Genomic DNA, 15,259 nt, shown 5'->3' with positions numbered 1-15,259 from the left:
TGCTTATATACTATAACTTACAAGATTATTTTCCTAGCCCTGTAAAACAATTCCCAGGGTAGTTTACTGTGATTGTAGATATTGGTAACAATGAGCATCATAATGTACATAAATTTTTTTGTTGGTTTCCTATAGGTAAATTTCTAGATATAAGATTGCTGAGAGTAGGGTGGCGCCTATGGCTCAAGGAATAGGGCGCCAGCCAAAAACTGCAAAATTAAAAAAAAAGATTGCTGAGAGTAAGAATATAAATAATCTATAAAGCTTTTAAATAAGACACACTTTCCTAAAGCAATGCTATGAGATATTTTATGCTAACTTCATCAGCATGAGCACTATTTTTGCTTATTTTAGAAGCTGTAAGTACTCTCAAACTTAAGAAAATTAGGGCAAAAACGCAATCAGTTTCTGAGCACTTGCTGTGTTAGTGCTGTATGCATATGTTATGTCTTATGCTGGCAGCACCCAGACAGGCATGTGTTATTGTTCTCTCTTTTTTTTTTTAAGGTAGTCACAAACGAAACCTCTGAGCATCAATAACTTACCCAACTTGTAGGTGACAGATGACACTGAGCTATGAGTATTAAAACTCAGATATAGTTCCCTGCAAAACAGGCTCCTTATACTACCTCAGGCTATCTTTCTTTGTTCTGGAAATTTGTAACTGTACTGTTCTAGAACATAGAACATTTTTAGTTGGTTTGGAGCAAGCGTATCATGAATTGAGTTTTAGATTTGAAGGTAGGGGCTCAATGGGGTGGGGTGCCGGCCCCATATGCCAGAGGTGGCAGGTTCAAACATAGACCCGGCCAAAAACTGCAACAACAAAAAAAAAATCTATAGATTTGAAGGTAGTAGCCTTACGTTAAAGGGATTTTTTTTTTTCTTCTTACTCCCTCTGCTCCTGCCTTCCACCTGCTTTTGTAGTTCAGTGTTGTCTCTGGTAGTATTATATTTGTTGTACTTGATGTCTTAGTGAATTCTACAGGATTTACTATATATAAGTTCAAGATCATGCATGTATCTGCGTATAATAATAATTGGAGTACTTCTTTCTTTCCAATGTGGCTGCCTGTTTTGCCTAATTGACATTGACTAGAGCCATCAGTGTAATGTAAAAATAGATGTGATAAGAGCAGACATCTATATCTTGGTCCTGATTATAGGGGGCAAAGCATTTAGCCTTTCATCTGATGTTAGCTATGGGTTTTCATGACCTTTATTAGGTTAAAGAAAAACCCTTCATCAGGCTTATGAAAGTCTCTTCTATTCCTAGTTTGTTGAATTTTTATCACAAAAAGCTGTTGGTTTGTCAAATGCTTTTTCTACATCTATTTACATGGTCGTATTGTTCTTACTCATTATTGATATGGCATATTGATTGCTTTTCAGGTGATAAACTGATCTTGCATTTCTGAAATTACATATCTTGCTTTGTTTTGTTTGTTTGTTTGGATCATTGTTGCTAAATTGTTTATCATTAAACTTTTTTTTTTTTTTGAGACAGAGTCTCACTTTGTTGCCCTCAGTAGAGTGCCATGGCATCACAGCTCACAGCAACCTCCAGCTCTTGGGCTTAGACAATTCTCTTGCCTCAGCCTCCTGAGTAGCTAGGTGCCCGCCACAACATCCGGCTATTTTGTTGTTGTTGCAATTGACCAGGGCCAGGTTTGAACCTGCCACCCTTGGTATATGGGGCTGGGGCCATACTCACTGAGCCACAGGCACCACCCTAAACTCATTTTAAAATTGACTTTTTGGCACATATTAACTTCATCTTCCATTTTATAGGTGTAGATTTATTAATTAATTAAATTTTTTTTAGAGATAGGGTCCAGCTCTGTCACCTAGGCTAGAGTGCAGTGGCATGATCATAACTCACTGTAACTTCTACCTCCTAGGCTCAAGTGATTCTCCCACCTGAGCCTGCTGAGTAGCTAGGGGCTATGGGTGCGTGCCATAATTTTCTAAATTTTTTATAGAGACAAGATCTTGTTATTTTATCCAAGCTAGTTGGCCTCCCAAAGTGCTGGGATTACAGGCAAGAACCACTGCCCCTGCCTAGAAATGGATTTAAATTCGCTTAAAAGAAGGGAATCAAATTACTATGCAACTATTTACAACAAATCAGAGACCATTTGTTATAAAGCCATAAAGAAGCTGTTGCACTTAGACATCATGAGAGACTTGCAGAAAACTGGAAAGCAGAAAGATAGATCAGACCCTGTGCAGAGTGGGGGGAGATGGCAGCTGCTGACTTAGAGAGGGAAGACTCTGGAGATGCCAAAGGGCAAGCTTTTAAAAGTCCCAGTGAGGGTGAGGGAGGTGTGCTGGTGAAATTTTTTAAGAAGTCCCAATATGTAAAATAAAAAGAAAGAAAGATATGCTTGAAGATAAGTTTAAAAGTAGTAATTAAGAAAGAGAACATGAGCAGATTGGCTGCATCGTTAAGGAATCTAACAGTCATTGTGAACTTGAAAGAAGATAAGCAGATAGAACAACAACATTAGGACTTCTCCATCCTGTGGATCTCGTTCTAGGAGAACCAGGATACTGCCCTGTAAGACTAGGAGTGACAATGGAACTATGAAAAAAAGGAGTGAATGCTTTGTAAGGCTTCGAAGAGGATAAAAGGAATAAAGTAACTCTGGTGTTACACTTGAATTATGGACTCTACAAGTCCTTCTGCACCACATTATGACTCCACATTTGCAAATATCAGCAAGGATGATTCTGATTTGATTTATTCTACCTATTTATTTATTAGCATCCAAGAGTTTTTGGCCATGTGCCAAGATTATCAGTATGTTACGGCAAATACTTTATTGGATATTTTAACAAAAAGAAGGCATTCTAGTATCCTATAAGAGTTGGAGATGTCATTTCCTGAAGATGAAGGTCATACCAGGACACAAACTCAGCAAAGGAAATGGAGATTACAGAAATAGAGTCAGCAGGGCATTTGGACTCCAGTACTCAGGACAGGCTTACAGCACTGAAGGCAGAAAAAATTTTCTCCAGTGGAAGTTTTTTGACTCTGAAGAAGCTGAAGTATTCCAGAAGAAACTTGAGACCACGAAATCTCTCGGGGAGCTCCAGGAAGCCCAGAATGAGCATTTGAGCACCAGAATACCTCCAAATATGATCTGTCTCTTGGGTCCCTCCTATAGAGAAATGCATCTCATTGAACAAGTAGACAATAATCTTAAAATACTTGCATTGCAGTTAACTCCAGGTAACATCATAAGCATGTATGGAGTTCAAAAGCAGCGGGGCTTTCCATTCCTTTTCCAATCTACAAAAACAATTTTTGTAGATTTAACCAAAGATTTTGAAGAACCCAAAAAGACTTAGTTGTGTTGCTGTATGGACCAGATTGAATTTGAAGCCAGCTACTATTTGGTCATATGTATATATTTTTTTTCCATTCTTAACTTGGAAATGCTTTTCAGAAGATATTACATATTTGTAAATTTTGTTTTTAGTTAAACTTTGGAACAACTTTAATGTTCCAGAAATTGGACTTTCATTAGATAATAAAGGTGAACCTGGAACTATGAAAAAAAATAAGGGGAAAAGGCTTTGTATTCAGTCTGTGGCTTATGTCTTTATGAATTGCTTAAGCTTAATGATACTCTGAGATGCTCTTTCAGAAATTTAAATTTCTCATTGATATACCCCTGTCAGCTGATAATCCTGGGAAGGGCACTGTGTGGTCCCATGTTAATGAGTCTTTATATGATAACTTTGAACAGGCACGTGGAAGAGTTCAGCCCCAGAGCTGTGTACACCAGTGGCAAAGCATCCAGTGCTGCTGGCTTAACAGCAGCTGTTGTGAGAGATGAAGAATCTCATGAGTTTGTCATTGAGGCTGGAGCTTTGATGTTGGCTGATAATGTAAGAACATTTTACAGTCTTGGATATAAAGAAGTCAGAATACCCCTTATTCTATCAGTGAAGGCCTATAAGTTCCTATTAAAAATATGTCCTTCTTTAAGAAGCTTTCTTAAATAATTCATAGTTTTGTTAATCTGGAATTTAACTGAGATTATCATTGGTCAGCATTTTCTGAGCTTCTCTAGAACGTTACGCACCTTGAGCATGTGTAGTTTGCAGTCAGTAGTTCTTGACATTTTTTGCTTTCTAGAACATGACACCTCTCTGAGTAGGTGTAGGTATAGACACATACCGCATCTTATCTGTATTTGACGTGGATGGATTAAAGTTGGACATGTAAAATCAATCCTAAGGTGACCCACAATATCTTTTTTTTTTTTTTTTTGAGACAGTCTCATTCTGTCGCCCTGGGTAGAGTGCTATGGCGTTATAGCTCACAGCCACCTCAAATTCCTGGGTTCAAGCGGTCCTCCTGCCTCAGCCTCCCAAGTAGCTGGGACTACAGGCACCTGCCACAACCCCTGGCTAGTTTTTCCATTTTTAGTAGAGATGGGGATTCACTCTTCTTAGGCTTGTCTCAAACTCTTGGGCTCAGGCAGTCTACCTGCCTCAGCCTCCCAGAGGGCTAGGATTACAGGTGTGAGCCACCACACCTGGCCAACCAGAACATCTTGACATTGAGGTCCACAAAAGGTTTCAGCACAGTGTTAAGTGAAAGCGTAGTAAGTATTCTGTATATTTTTAGTTGTGCTTTAATTTTAAGTCAATTGTGTGGTTCCTCCTTGCTCTGGAATCTAATGAATTTTCTTGCTTTTAACAGGGAATTTAGAATGCTCCTCTACTTATGTGGAGATTAGAAAGGTCTCTGTAATAGCAAACTCTGGGTTTACTTGTGATTTTACATCTGAAAGGCCGTTTCTTAAACTAGATTTGTTTGGCTGCAGGGTGTGTGTTGTATTGATGAATTTGATAAGATGGACATTCGGGATCAAGTTGCTATTCATGAAGCCATGGAGCAGCAGACTATATCTATCACTAAAGCAGGAGTAAAGGTATGTGTGTCCACTTCTTTTTTTTTTGAGACTGAGTCTCACTGTCGCCCTCAGTAGAGTACCATGGCATCACAGCTCACAGCAACCTTAAAACTCTTGGGTTTAAGTGATTCTCTTGCCTGAGCCTCCCAAGTAGCTGGGACTATAGGCTCCGGCCACAATGCCCAGTTATTTTTTTATAACAGAAGTCCACTTCTGTTCCACTGCATTGTGCCTTAGCCTTGAAGACTAAGTTAGTACTAGAGAAGTTTACCTGCATAAAATTCATTACTTCAATGTGTAATGCTGTTCATTAAAATGGAAAATGCGGCTTTGAGAATTATTAATTCAAACTATAGCTATTTTTTAGGGTACTGTGTAAATACGTCAGCATAACAGAAAGTAGAGAAAGTACTGATGACATTTTTAGCATTTCACATCTCAAAATTTCCATGAACAGAGCTTATTTCTTTCGATAAAGCATATTTCCAATTATAACAAAAATAATGAAGATCAACAGAATTATCTGTTTTGGTCAGCAGATTATTTTTTGGTTTATTTTTGAGACAGTCTCACTTTGTTGCCTTTGATAAAGCTCGTGGCATCATAGCTCACAGCAACCTCAAACTCTTGAGCTCAAGAGATCTTCTTGCCTCAGTTTTTCATGTTTAATAGAGACAAGGTCTCACTCTTGCTCAGGCTGGTCTTGAATTCGTGAGCTCAAGCAATCCACTTGCCTTGGCCTCCCAGAGTACTAGGATTGCAGGTATGAGCCACCCCTCCCAGCCAGTCAACAAATTATTTAAATAAAAGTACAATAAATATAGTCAGTGTTAGGAAAAATAAACTTTTTAAAACAAAGGTAATAGATTCAAGAAATAAAAATCTAAGCAATCTGTGCGGCGCCTGTGGCTCAGTGGGTAGGGCGCCGGCCCCGTATATCGAGGGTGGCGGGTTCAAACCTGGCCCTGGGCAAACTGCAACCAAAAAATAGCCGGGCGTTGTGGCGGGCACCTGTAGTCCCAGCTACTCGGAGGCTGAGGCAGGAGAATCGCTTAAGCCCAGGAGTTGGAGGTTGCTGTGAGCTGTGTGATGCCACGGCACTCCACCGAGGGCCATAAAGTGACACTCTTTCTCTACAAAAAATAAAAAATCTAAGCAATCTACAAAGTATAAATTAAATTAGAAAGAAATCTTCCCCAGCAACTCCCAGCACCAGTAGATAAACAAAGGTGTTTATTGAGTTTGTGCCCCTTTTAGGAATAGTCTACATATAAATAAGCATAATACATATAGTTTTATTCCTTGCTTAATTAAGGTCATATTTTTATTTTGGCAATCTTTACATACTAGCACACATTAGGGAGTCTTATTTACTCTGCAGTGTCGTAGTATTGTATATTCCACAGTTTGGTGTTTTTTTGTTTTTTAAAGCATAGTGTCACTCTTTTGCCCAGGCTAAAGTGCCAGGGCATCAGTCCTAGCTCACAGCACCCTCAGCTCAAGCAATCCTCCTGCCCTAGCCTCCTGGGTAGCTAGGGCTACAGGTGCACCCACCAAAACATCAGCTACTTATTTTCTACTTTTAGTAGAGGTAGGATCTCACTTTTCCTCAAGCTGATGTTGAACTCCTGAGGTCAAGAGGTCATCCTACCTCAGCCTCCCAGAGTACTGGGATTATAGGTGTGAGCCACTGTACCCAGAAAACAGTTGGTTCTTTAGACTCTGATAGAGTGACATTTGTGTCATTTTCATTCTTTTGATTTACTAACAGTATTGTAATGTCCTACACCTAACTGCAAGATAAATTTCTAATAAATTGATGCCTAAAGGAAAGTTGCTGTTTATGTGAAAAAAGGACATTCCTTATTTTGGTTGGCATTTAGTTATTATGGGTAAGATTAAACATTTTGTTATATGTTTGTTGACCAGTCCTGATGTTTTTTTTTTTTAATCTGTCACAATTTTTTCATTTGTGGTCAGGCTACTCTCAATGCCAGAACATCCATTTTGGCAGCTGCAAACCCAGTCGGTGGACATTATGACAGATCAAAATCATTGAAACAGAATATAAACTTGTCAGCTCCCATCATGTCCCGATTTGATCTCTTCTTTATCCTTGTGGATGAATGCAATGAGGTAACTTTTTTTTGTCTTTGGGTTTCACTATTTACTTATGTCATACATTCCACATCTCTGATTCTCTCCAGTCAGAAATTCTTTGAAACCATGCCATCAGCCTTGGCCAGTCAGAGAATGGAATCATCTGGTTTCACCCATCCTGCAAACAGCCCCACAAATAGCATAGGTTTAAACTGGCCATTATTAAATCTACCCGTAACCTTGTCAATCTCAGCCACTTTCATCTGGATGGATGCGTGGTCCTTAGCACTGATGATGCAGTTGCTGGTGGAGCATTTCCGCGGCACAAACTCACCAGTCGTTCTGCATGTCAAGGCCAGACCTGCTGCCACCGGGATGCATGAAGGCAGCATGAGGTGTCACTCTTAGCTTCCTTTTTTTTATTTCTAATTTGAGTTATTGAGTGAGACAGGGCTGGAGGATACACTGTCAACAACTTGTGCATGTGTGTACACTAACCTTTCGTTTTCCTTAAGGCAGCTTGGGATCGGGCAGAGGGTTTATGAGCAATTCAGTCATTTGAATTGTCGGCTACACTTAATTATGGTGAGGAATATTAAGGTTTTTGTTACTTGATTTGTTTTTGTATTTTTGGAGACATAGCTCACATAGCAACCTCGAAACTCTTGGGATAAAGTGATCTTCTTGCCTCAGCCTCCTGAGTAGCTGGGATAATTAGGCACCCACCACAATGCCCAACTAGTTTTTCTGTTTTCAGTAGAGACACAGTCTTTTTTATTTATTTTTTTTTTATTGAGACAGAGTCTTACTTTGTCACCCTCGCTAGAGTGCCATGCGTCATAGCTCACAGTGACCTCCAATCCTTGGGGTCAAGTGATTCTCTTGCCTCAGCCTCCCTAGTAGCTGGTACTGTAGGCACCCACCACAACACCCAACTATTTTTTTGTTGCTACTGTTTAGCAGGCCTGGGCTGGGTTCGAACCCACCAGCCCCAGAGCTTGTGGCTGGCCCCACTCTTGTTCAGGCTGGTCTCAAATTGCTGAGCTCAAGCAATCTGCCCACCTTGGCCTCCCAGTCTACTAGGATTACAGACATGAGCCACCACACCCAACCTTGTTACTGTTTTGTTTTGTTTAATTTTCATCAAACTGTTTAATAAAGCCTTCATGGCATTTTCTTAGTTATTGTATGTAGACATTTGTATTCTGCATTTAGTAAGTTTCGCCTGTACCCATTCTAAGATGCACTGTAGGTGTGACTCCACCATAACCTCCCCCCTCCCCATTACTGTTTTTTAATTCTCAAAAAAGAAGGAAACAAATTATAGTCAACTCCCAAGCACACACTTGAGGATTTCTGTAAAATTTTTTATTTTGCTGTTGAGTGTTTTGTTGAGTAAAAACTTGTAGGTTTATTTGGATTCTAACATGTTAGTTTATTAGTGTTATTTGGATTTAGACGTTTTTTTTTTTTTTTTTTTTGAGATAGAGTCTCAAGCTCAGGCTGGTCTCAAACTTGTGCTCTCAAGCACTCCACGTGCCTCAGCCTCCCAGAGTGCTAGGATTACAGGGGGGAGCCACCATGCCCTGCCTAGACTTAAGTATTTTTTTTTAACAACATTGCACAGAACTACAAAATGACAATGTGTAGGAATTAATATTGTAGACTCCTTCGTGGAGGTCCTATGTTTCATTGGGTACAACATACAACTCTTTCTTAGGGTAAACTTTAAATATTATCTAAGTAAAAGCTTTCCATTGTTTGACTGGAAGGGCTTGTTTGTTTTAAGGTAGAGTCTTATTAGGTTGCCCAGGTCTTGAACTTCTTGCCTCAAGCAAACTTTCTAATTAGAAATAATTTCAAACTTAAAGTTGCAAGAAACAAAAGTTGTGCAGAGAGCACCTGTATACTCTTTACTTGATTCACATATTAACATTTTGTCCCATTTGCTTTATTTACTGCCTCTATGTACTACATTTATTTTTCCTGAACCATTTGAGAGCAAGGTGCATGTTCTAGAGTTTTTTTTTCAATGTTAATAATAATTCTGTGATAATTGTCTTTATAATTTAGTGGCCGGGAGCATAGACTCTGAAGCTAGACTGTTTGAATCCTGGCTCCATTTTTTTTTTTTTTTTTTTTTTTTTCTTTTTTAGAGACAGAGTCTCACTTTATGGCCCTTGGTAGAGTGCTGTGGCATCACACAGTTCACAGCAACCTCCAGCTCCTGGGCTTAAGCGATTCTCTTGCCTCAGCCTCCCGAGTAGCTGGGACTACAGGTGCCCGTCATAGCACCCGGCTATTTTTGTTGTTGTTGCAGTTTGGCCGGGGCTGGGTTTGAACCCGCCACCCTCGGCATATGGGGCCGGCGCCCTACTCACTGAGCCACAGGCGCCGCCCCCTGGCTCCATTATTTACTGTGACTTTGAAAAGGTTACTTAACCTCCCTGGACCTCAGTTTGTTCATGCGTAAAATCAACCTACTAAGGTTTTGTGGGGGATTACCTGAGTTACTACTTGCAGGCATACTTAAAGCAGCAGTGTCTGGCACATACTGAGGGCACTGTGGATGTTAGTTCTGGTATTGTTTTTAATGTTAATTCCTTCAAGTATATTCATAGAGTTGGTCAAAGATGTATATTTAAAAGTTTGATTTTAATCAGTCTGTTCCCAAATGCTCCTCAGAAACTTAGTAGCTATTAATACTTTTTTTTTTTTTTTTTTGTAGAGACAGAGTCTCACTGTACTGCCCTCAGGTAGAGTGCCGTGGCGTCACACGGCTCACAGCAACCTCTAACTCTTGGGCTTACGCAATTCTCTTGCCTCAGCCTCCCGAGCAGCTGCGACTACAGGCGCCCGCCACAACGCCCGGCTATTCTTTTGTTGCAGTTTGGCCGGGGCTGGGTTTGAACCCGCCACCCTCGGCATATGGGGCTGGTGCCCTACTCACTGAGCCACAGGTGCCGCCCACTATTAATACTTCTTTCACTGACTTATTACAGCTTATTTTTAGTTGTAAATCATTTCCTGTTGCCTGGGCTGGTGCAGAATAGATACTGCTGTGACTGATAGAAGCTATTTTCTTGTTTTGAATTAGGTTACAGATTATGCTATTGCCAGGCGCATAGTAGACTTGCATTCAAGAATTGAAGAATCAATTGATCGTGTCTATTCCCTTGATGATATCAGAAGATATCTGCTCTTTGCAAGACAGTTTAAACCCAAGGTAACTAGCCTTTTTGTACTGAGATAAGTCATACTGTATGTATTAAAGTGGGATTTAAACAAATATGTTATTTTGAAATTAACTGAACCTGTAATCTACCTAAAGCGTTTGGGTTTGGGGAGGGGGGACTTGTTTATTTTTTGTTTTGTTTTTTTGAGATAGAGTCTCACTCTGTTGCCTTAGTGCTGTTGTATCAGTCTAGCTCACAGCAGTCTCAAACTCCTGAGCTCAAGTTCAAGTGATTCTCCTGCTCAGCCTTGTTAGTAGCTGAGACTATAGGTGCTCACCACAATTTTGTTTTTAGTTTTCCTGAGTGCTAGCATTACAGGTGTGAGCCATCACATCCAGCCTTTCTTTTTTTTGCCTTTTTTAAACAGCCATTTGTTTCTTCAGAGACAGTTGAATAATAAAGGATTTTTTTTTTGGACAGTCTCTCAAGCTGATCTCACAGCAACCTCCAACTGGGATCCAAGTGATCCTCTTGCCTCAGTTTTCTTTTTTCTTCTTTTTTTTTTTTTTTTTGTAGAGACGGGGTCTTACTTTTGCTCAGGCTGGTCTCGAACTTAGGAGCTCAAGCAATCCACCCGCCTTGGCCTTCCAGAGTGGTAGGATTACAGGCGTGAGCCACTGCGCTCAGCCTGAATAAAGGAACTTTTGATTTTTTTATTATTATTAAATATTATTAGGTTGTTTGTTTGAGACATTCTCATTCTGTCCAGAGTACTATGCTATGATCATAGCTCACTGTAACCTTTAACTCTTGGGTTCAAGGGATCCTCCTAACTCAACCTCCCAATAAGCTAGGACTATACATGTACACCATCACAGGATACTTATTGAATTTTTTGTAGAAGTCTTGGCTATGTTGCCCAGTGCTGGTCTTGAACTCTTGGCCTCAAGAGATCCTTCTGCATTAGCCTCCTAAAGAGGATTCCTGGCATCAGCCACTATGTCCATTCAGACCATTTTTAAAAATCCGGAATAATTCCATATATTCTATTTGTTAGGTGCTAATGAAAAAGGTTTTTATCGGAGAAGCGTTTTAGATGACTGAATAAACTAGGATGTCCTTTTATTTCAACCATTACTACTAAGAATCTTAAAATTATTCATGTGTCTCAGTCAGTACTCTACTGAATGTGCTTGAATTTTCCTACAAGAGAAACATATTCTTCTAGGTCACTGTGATGAATGTGGATTACTGTTTTTTCGTAACTGAAATTAATGTAGTGCATTGGACTGAATATACTACATTGGGATACTTACCTGGACATTTATTTTTAAAAATAAACTTCCATAATGTGCATGTGTTTTGCTGCTTGGCATTTTCCTAAAATAAAATATGAAAAAGAATAACATTGTTTGATTCTGGTTGAGATTTTTGCACTGTTGTCTAACTTGATTTTGGGGGGTCATCATTAGCTATTAATCATCATCTTCACTTACTTGTGATATTTGTGTGTTGGCTCTTGCTGTCCCATATGAAATTTAGTTGTCCAAGGCCAGGTGCAGTGGCTCACATGTGTAATTCTAGCACTGTGGGAAGCTGACAGACAGGATCGCTTGAGTTCACCAGTCAAGACCAGCCTGAGCAAGAGCAAGACCCTGTCTCTAAAAATAGTCTGGCATTGTGGGCAACCTGTAGTCCTAGCTACTTGGGAGACTAAGGCAAGAGGATCACTTGAGCCCAAGAGTTTAAGGTTGCTATGAGCTGTGGTGCCATGCCACTCTACTGAGGGCAACAAAGTAAGATTCTGTCTCAAAAAAAAATTTTTTTTAGTCATATACCTAAGGGTTGTGGGAGACTGTAAAAAGGTATTTCTATGACTACATAGTCGTCCCTTGGCATGCTTTCTCCATATACTGAGTTCTTTGCTCCAAAAAACTTAGGATCCTTTGGTTTACTGAAACAGCTAAGGAGTGTTGTTGTTGTGTGTGTGTTAATCTCTTTTTTCCCCAATATAGCAGCATGAGTTAATTAATTGAAGTACAGAGAAAGTCTGAGCATTAATTAATTTGATGAGCGTGAGCTTACATTCTTTCAAAGGGCATTTCAGTAGTAATTTATTGTCACTGCCTTCTCAAAGGTTCAATCCTTACAGTTTCCCAAAATGTTTCGACCTATAAGGTTCTTAAAATTATATTTAACACAGCTCTCACAAAGAAGAAATGGTTTCTCTAATATGTTTCTGAAACAGATTTCCAAGGAGTCAGAGGACTTCATTGTGGAACAGTATAAACGTCTCCGCCAGAGGGATGGTTCTGGCGTAACCAAGTCTTCATGGAGGATTACAGTGCGACAACTGGAGAGCATGATCCGTCTCTCTGAAGCTATGGCTCGGATGCACTGCTGTGATGAGGTATCAGAATCACTTTGACAAGATGAGGCAAAGAGAAATTGATTTGTTGCCTTGTAGGCATGTTTTTATCTTTGGTATGGGACATACTAAAATTCGCTGTGGATTTATTTTTATAGCTATTGCGTGCTCATAGGATCTATGACCTTGGGATTTTTCCCTTTAAGGAGGTTGCTGTCGCACATTTATTGAATATAGTTCATTCATTCAAGAAAAATGTACTTAGATCCCACAATGTACTGGGCCTCTGGGCTGGGGATACAGATAAGATAATGTAGCCCCGGGCCTCAAAGGAACCCTCCACCCTAGGTTTGTATAAAGTATGGTTTTTAAACTGTTCTTTGAGCTCTAGGTTCCACGAGTATAGGTCAGTGAGTACTAAGAGGTACGAGGGGAGCAGTACAAAAGGGCATTCATGCTTTCTATCTCTGTTTCAACCAAAGTAGCCCTGCTTTTCCCTAGTTTCATATATTAGATTTTATGTAAGCTTTTCTTTGAAAAAGGGGATTGGCTTTTTTTTTTTAATAGTATAACTGAAGTATAATTTTATATGGAGGAAAATGTATAGCTTAGTGATTTTTTTTTTTCTTTACATGTGACAAGATACAAAACATTTCCAGGGGCCAGATGTGGCGGCTCACGCCTCTAATCTTAACACTTAGGAGGCCGAGGTGGGTGGATTGCCTGAGTCAGAGTGAGACCTTGTCTCTAAAAATAGCAGGGCATTGTAGGGGGCACCTGTCGTCCTGGCTACTCAGGAAGCTGAGGCAAGAAAATCACTTGAGCCCAAGAATTTGAGATTGCTGTGAGCTATGACACCACAGCATTCTACCAAGGGTGACAAAAGAAGACTCTGTCTTTAAAAAAAATTTTTTTTTCCATCATTTCAGAAAATTTCCTTATGCTCCTTGTTAGTCTTAGCCCTCTACCTCAAAAGGAAGCTCTATCTGACTTCAGTCGCCATTTTTATCCCATACATAAGTGTTTGGCTTTTTTTTTCCTTTTTAGGTTTTCAGATTCTCTAATATGGTGTTTTACTGTTGACAGAGTCTTTTTGAGACAGTCTTGCTCTGTCACCCTGGGTAAAGTTCAGTGGGGCCACATCTGGCTGATTTTTCTATTTTTTTGTAGAGACTGGGTCTCATGCTCAGATTGGTCTGGAACTCCTGAGCTCATGCAGTTCTGCTCTGGCTTCTCAGAATGCTAGAATTAAATGCATAAACCACTATACTGGCCAAAAAAATGTTTTAGGGATTAGCGAGGTGTGGTAGCATGCATCTATAGTCTTAGATACCCTAGAGCAGTGGTTCTCAACCTTCATAATGCCGTGGCCCTTTAATACAGTTCCTGTGGGTTACGACCCACAGGTTGAGAACCGCTGCTCTAGAGGCTAAAGCAGGAAGATCTCTTGAGTGAACTGTGATGATGCCACTGCACTCTAAGCCCAGGCAGTAGAGTGAGACCTTGTCTCCAAAAAAAAAAAAAGGGGGGGGGCCACTATGAAAATAGAGCACCACAAGCAAAGAGTACAGAGATCAATTACTTTATTTCTAAAGAACAAGGAGGATTTATATAGGTGCCAACATTTAAATGTTATTGCTGAAGGGTGTGTAGAATTTTGATAGGTAATAGACCTTGGAAAAAGGGAGTTCTAACGTGTACATTTTTTCCATTGTGATATTTCCTGAAATGAGTTTCATAAAACTGATAAGCGCCTTGCAGCAAACTCAGATTTTTCTTTCGTTAGTTTTTATTAGTCTTTTAAATAGATAACGAATAACATATTAATACGTACAGATATTATGCAGAAATATATTTTCTGAATAAGATTTAATATCTTAGTCTATATTTAATAACTTTTACCTTTTTTTTTTTTTTTTTTGGAGACAGTCTCATTATGTCACCCTTGGTAGAGTGCCATGGCATCAGCTCACAGCAACCTCAAACTTGGGATTCTCTTGCCTCAGCCTCCTAAGTAGCTGGGACTACAGGTGCCCGCCACAACGCCCAGCTATTTTTGTTGCAGTTGTCATTGTTGGTTAGCTGGCCCTGGCCAGGTTTGGGGCCAAGTTCGAACCCGCCAACTTCAGTGTATGTAGCTGGCGCTGTAACCACTGTGCTTTGGGCACCGAGCCTAATAACTGTTTCTATTTATATTCTTTCTCCATTTCTAATTTTGTTAGAAAAGATTTCCTCTAAGATTATAAAACATTCTCTTATTATTTCTTCTAGCACTGAGATGATTTTATTATTTGCATTTAAGTCATCCAAACATTGGGTACTCTCGTAAATGTGAGCTATGAATCACTTATGACTTGATTTTTTTTTTTTTTTCAGCTAGTTTTCTAGTTGTTCCAACACCATCAATTAAACAATCCATCTTTTTCATGCTGGTTTGATATATGTTTATTGTATGTTGTTTCGTATGTGGTAGGATCTTTTTCTGGATTTTTCTGTTTTCCATTGAGTCTGTCGGTTGCTCTTATATTGGTACCATGACATTTTAATTAATGGGACTTTTCATTTTAAATATAGGGCTAGTTCCAATAGCTGCTTTCTTACAGCTATTAGGAACTTGGAAATCAGCTTGCTTAATTTGAATAAAAACTATTGATATTGGTATAACATTAAATTTATATACTGAA

The 15,259-nt window shown here is 39.5% G+C and overlaps 1 protein-coding gene and 1 pseudogene across 1 annotated transcript in view; both read left to right on the top strand.

Moving 5' to 3' along the window:
• Nucleotides 1-15,259, top strand: part of MCM6 (minichromosome maintenance complex component 6) — a 44,775-nt gene that overhangs the window by 19,964 nt on the left and 9,552 nt on the right. Inside the window, exons 9-13 of the mRNA XM_053596305.1 lie at nt 3,756-3,897; nt 4,842-4,949; nt 6,912-7,067; nt 10,129-10,257; nt 12,456-12,617. Of these exons, the coding sequence (XP_053452280.1) occupies nt 3,756-3,897; nt 4,842-4,949; nt 6,912-7,067; nt 10,129-10,257; nt 12,456-12,617 (697 nt within the window). The remainder of the gene's footprint in view (nt 1-3,755; nt 3,898-4,841; nt 4,950-6,911; nt 7,068-10,128; nt 10,258-12,455; nt 12,618-15,259) is intronic.
• On the top strand, nt 2,176-3,354 carry LOC128590383 (bromodomain-containing protein 7-like; annotated as a pseudogene).

Source organism: Nycticebus coucang, chromosome 7 (genome assembly GCF_027406575.1).
Source record: "Nycticebus coucang isolate mNycCou1 chromosome 7, mNycCou1.pri, whole genome shotgun sequence".
Taxonomy (NCBI): domain Eukaryota; kingdom Metazoa; phylum Chordata; class Mammalia; order Primates; family Lorisidae; genus Nycticebus; species Nycticebus coucang.
This window is presented reverse-complemented; position numbering and strand designations above follow the sequence as displayed.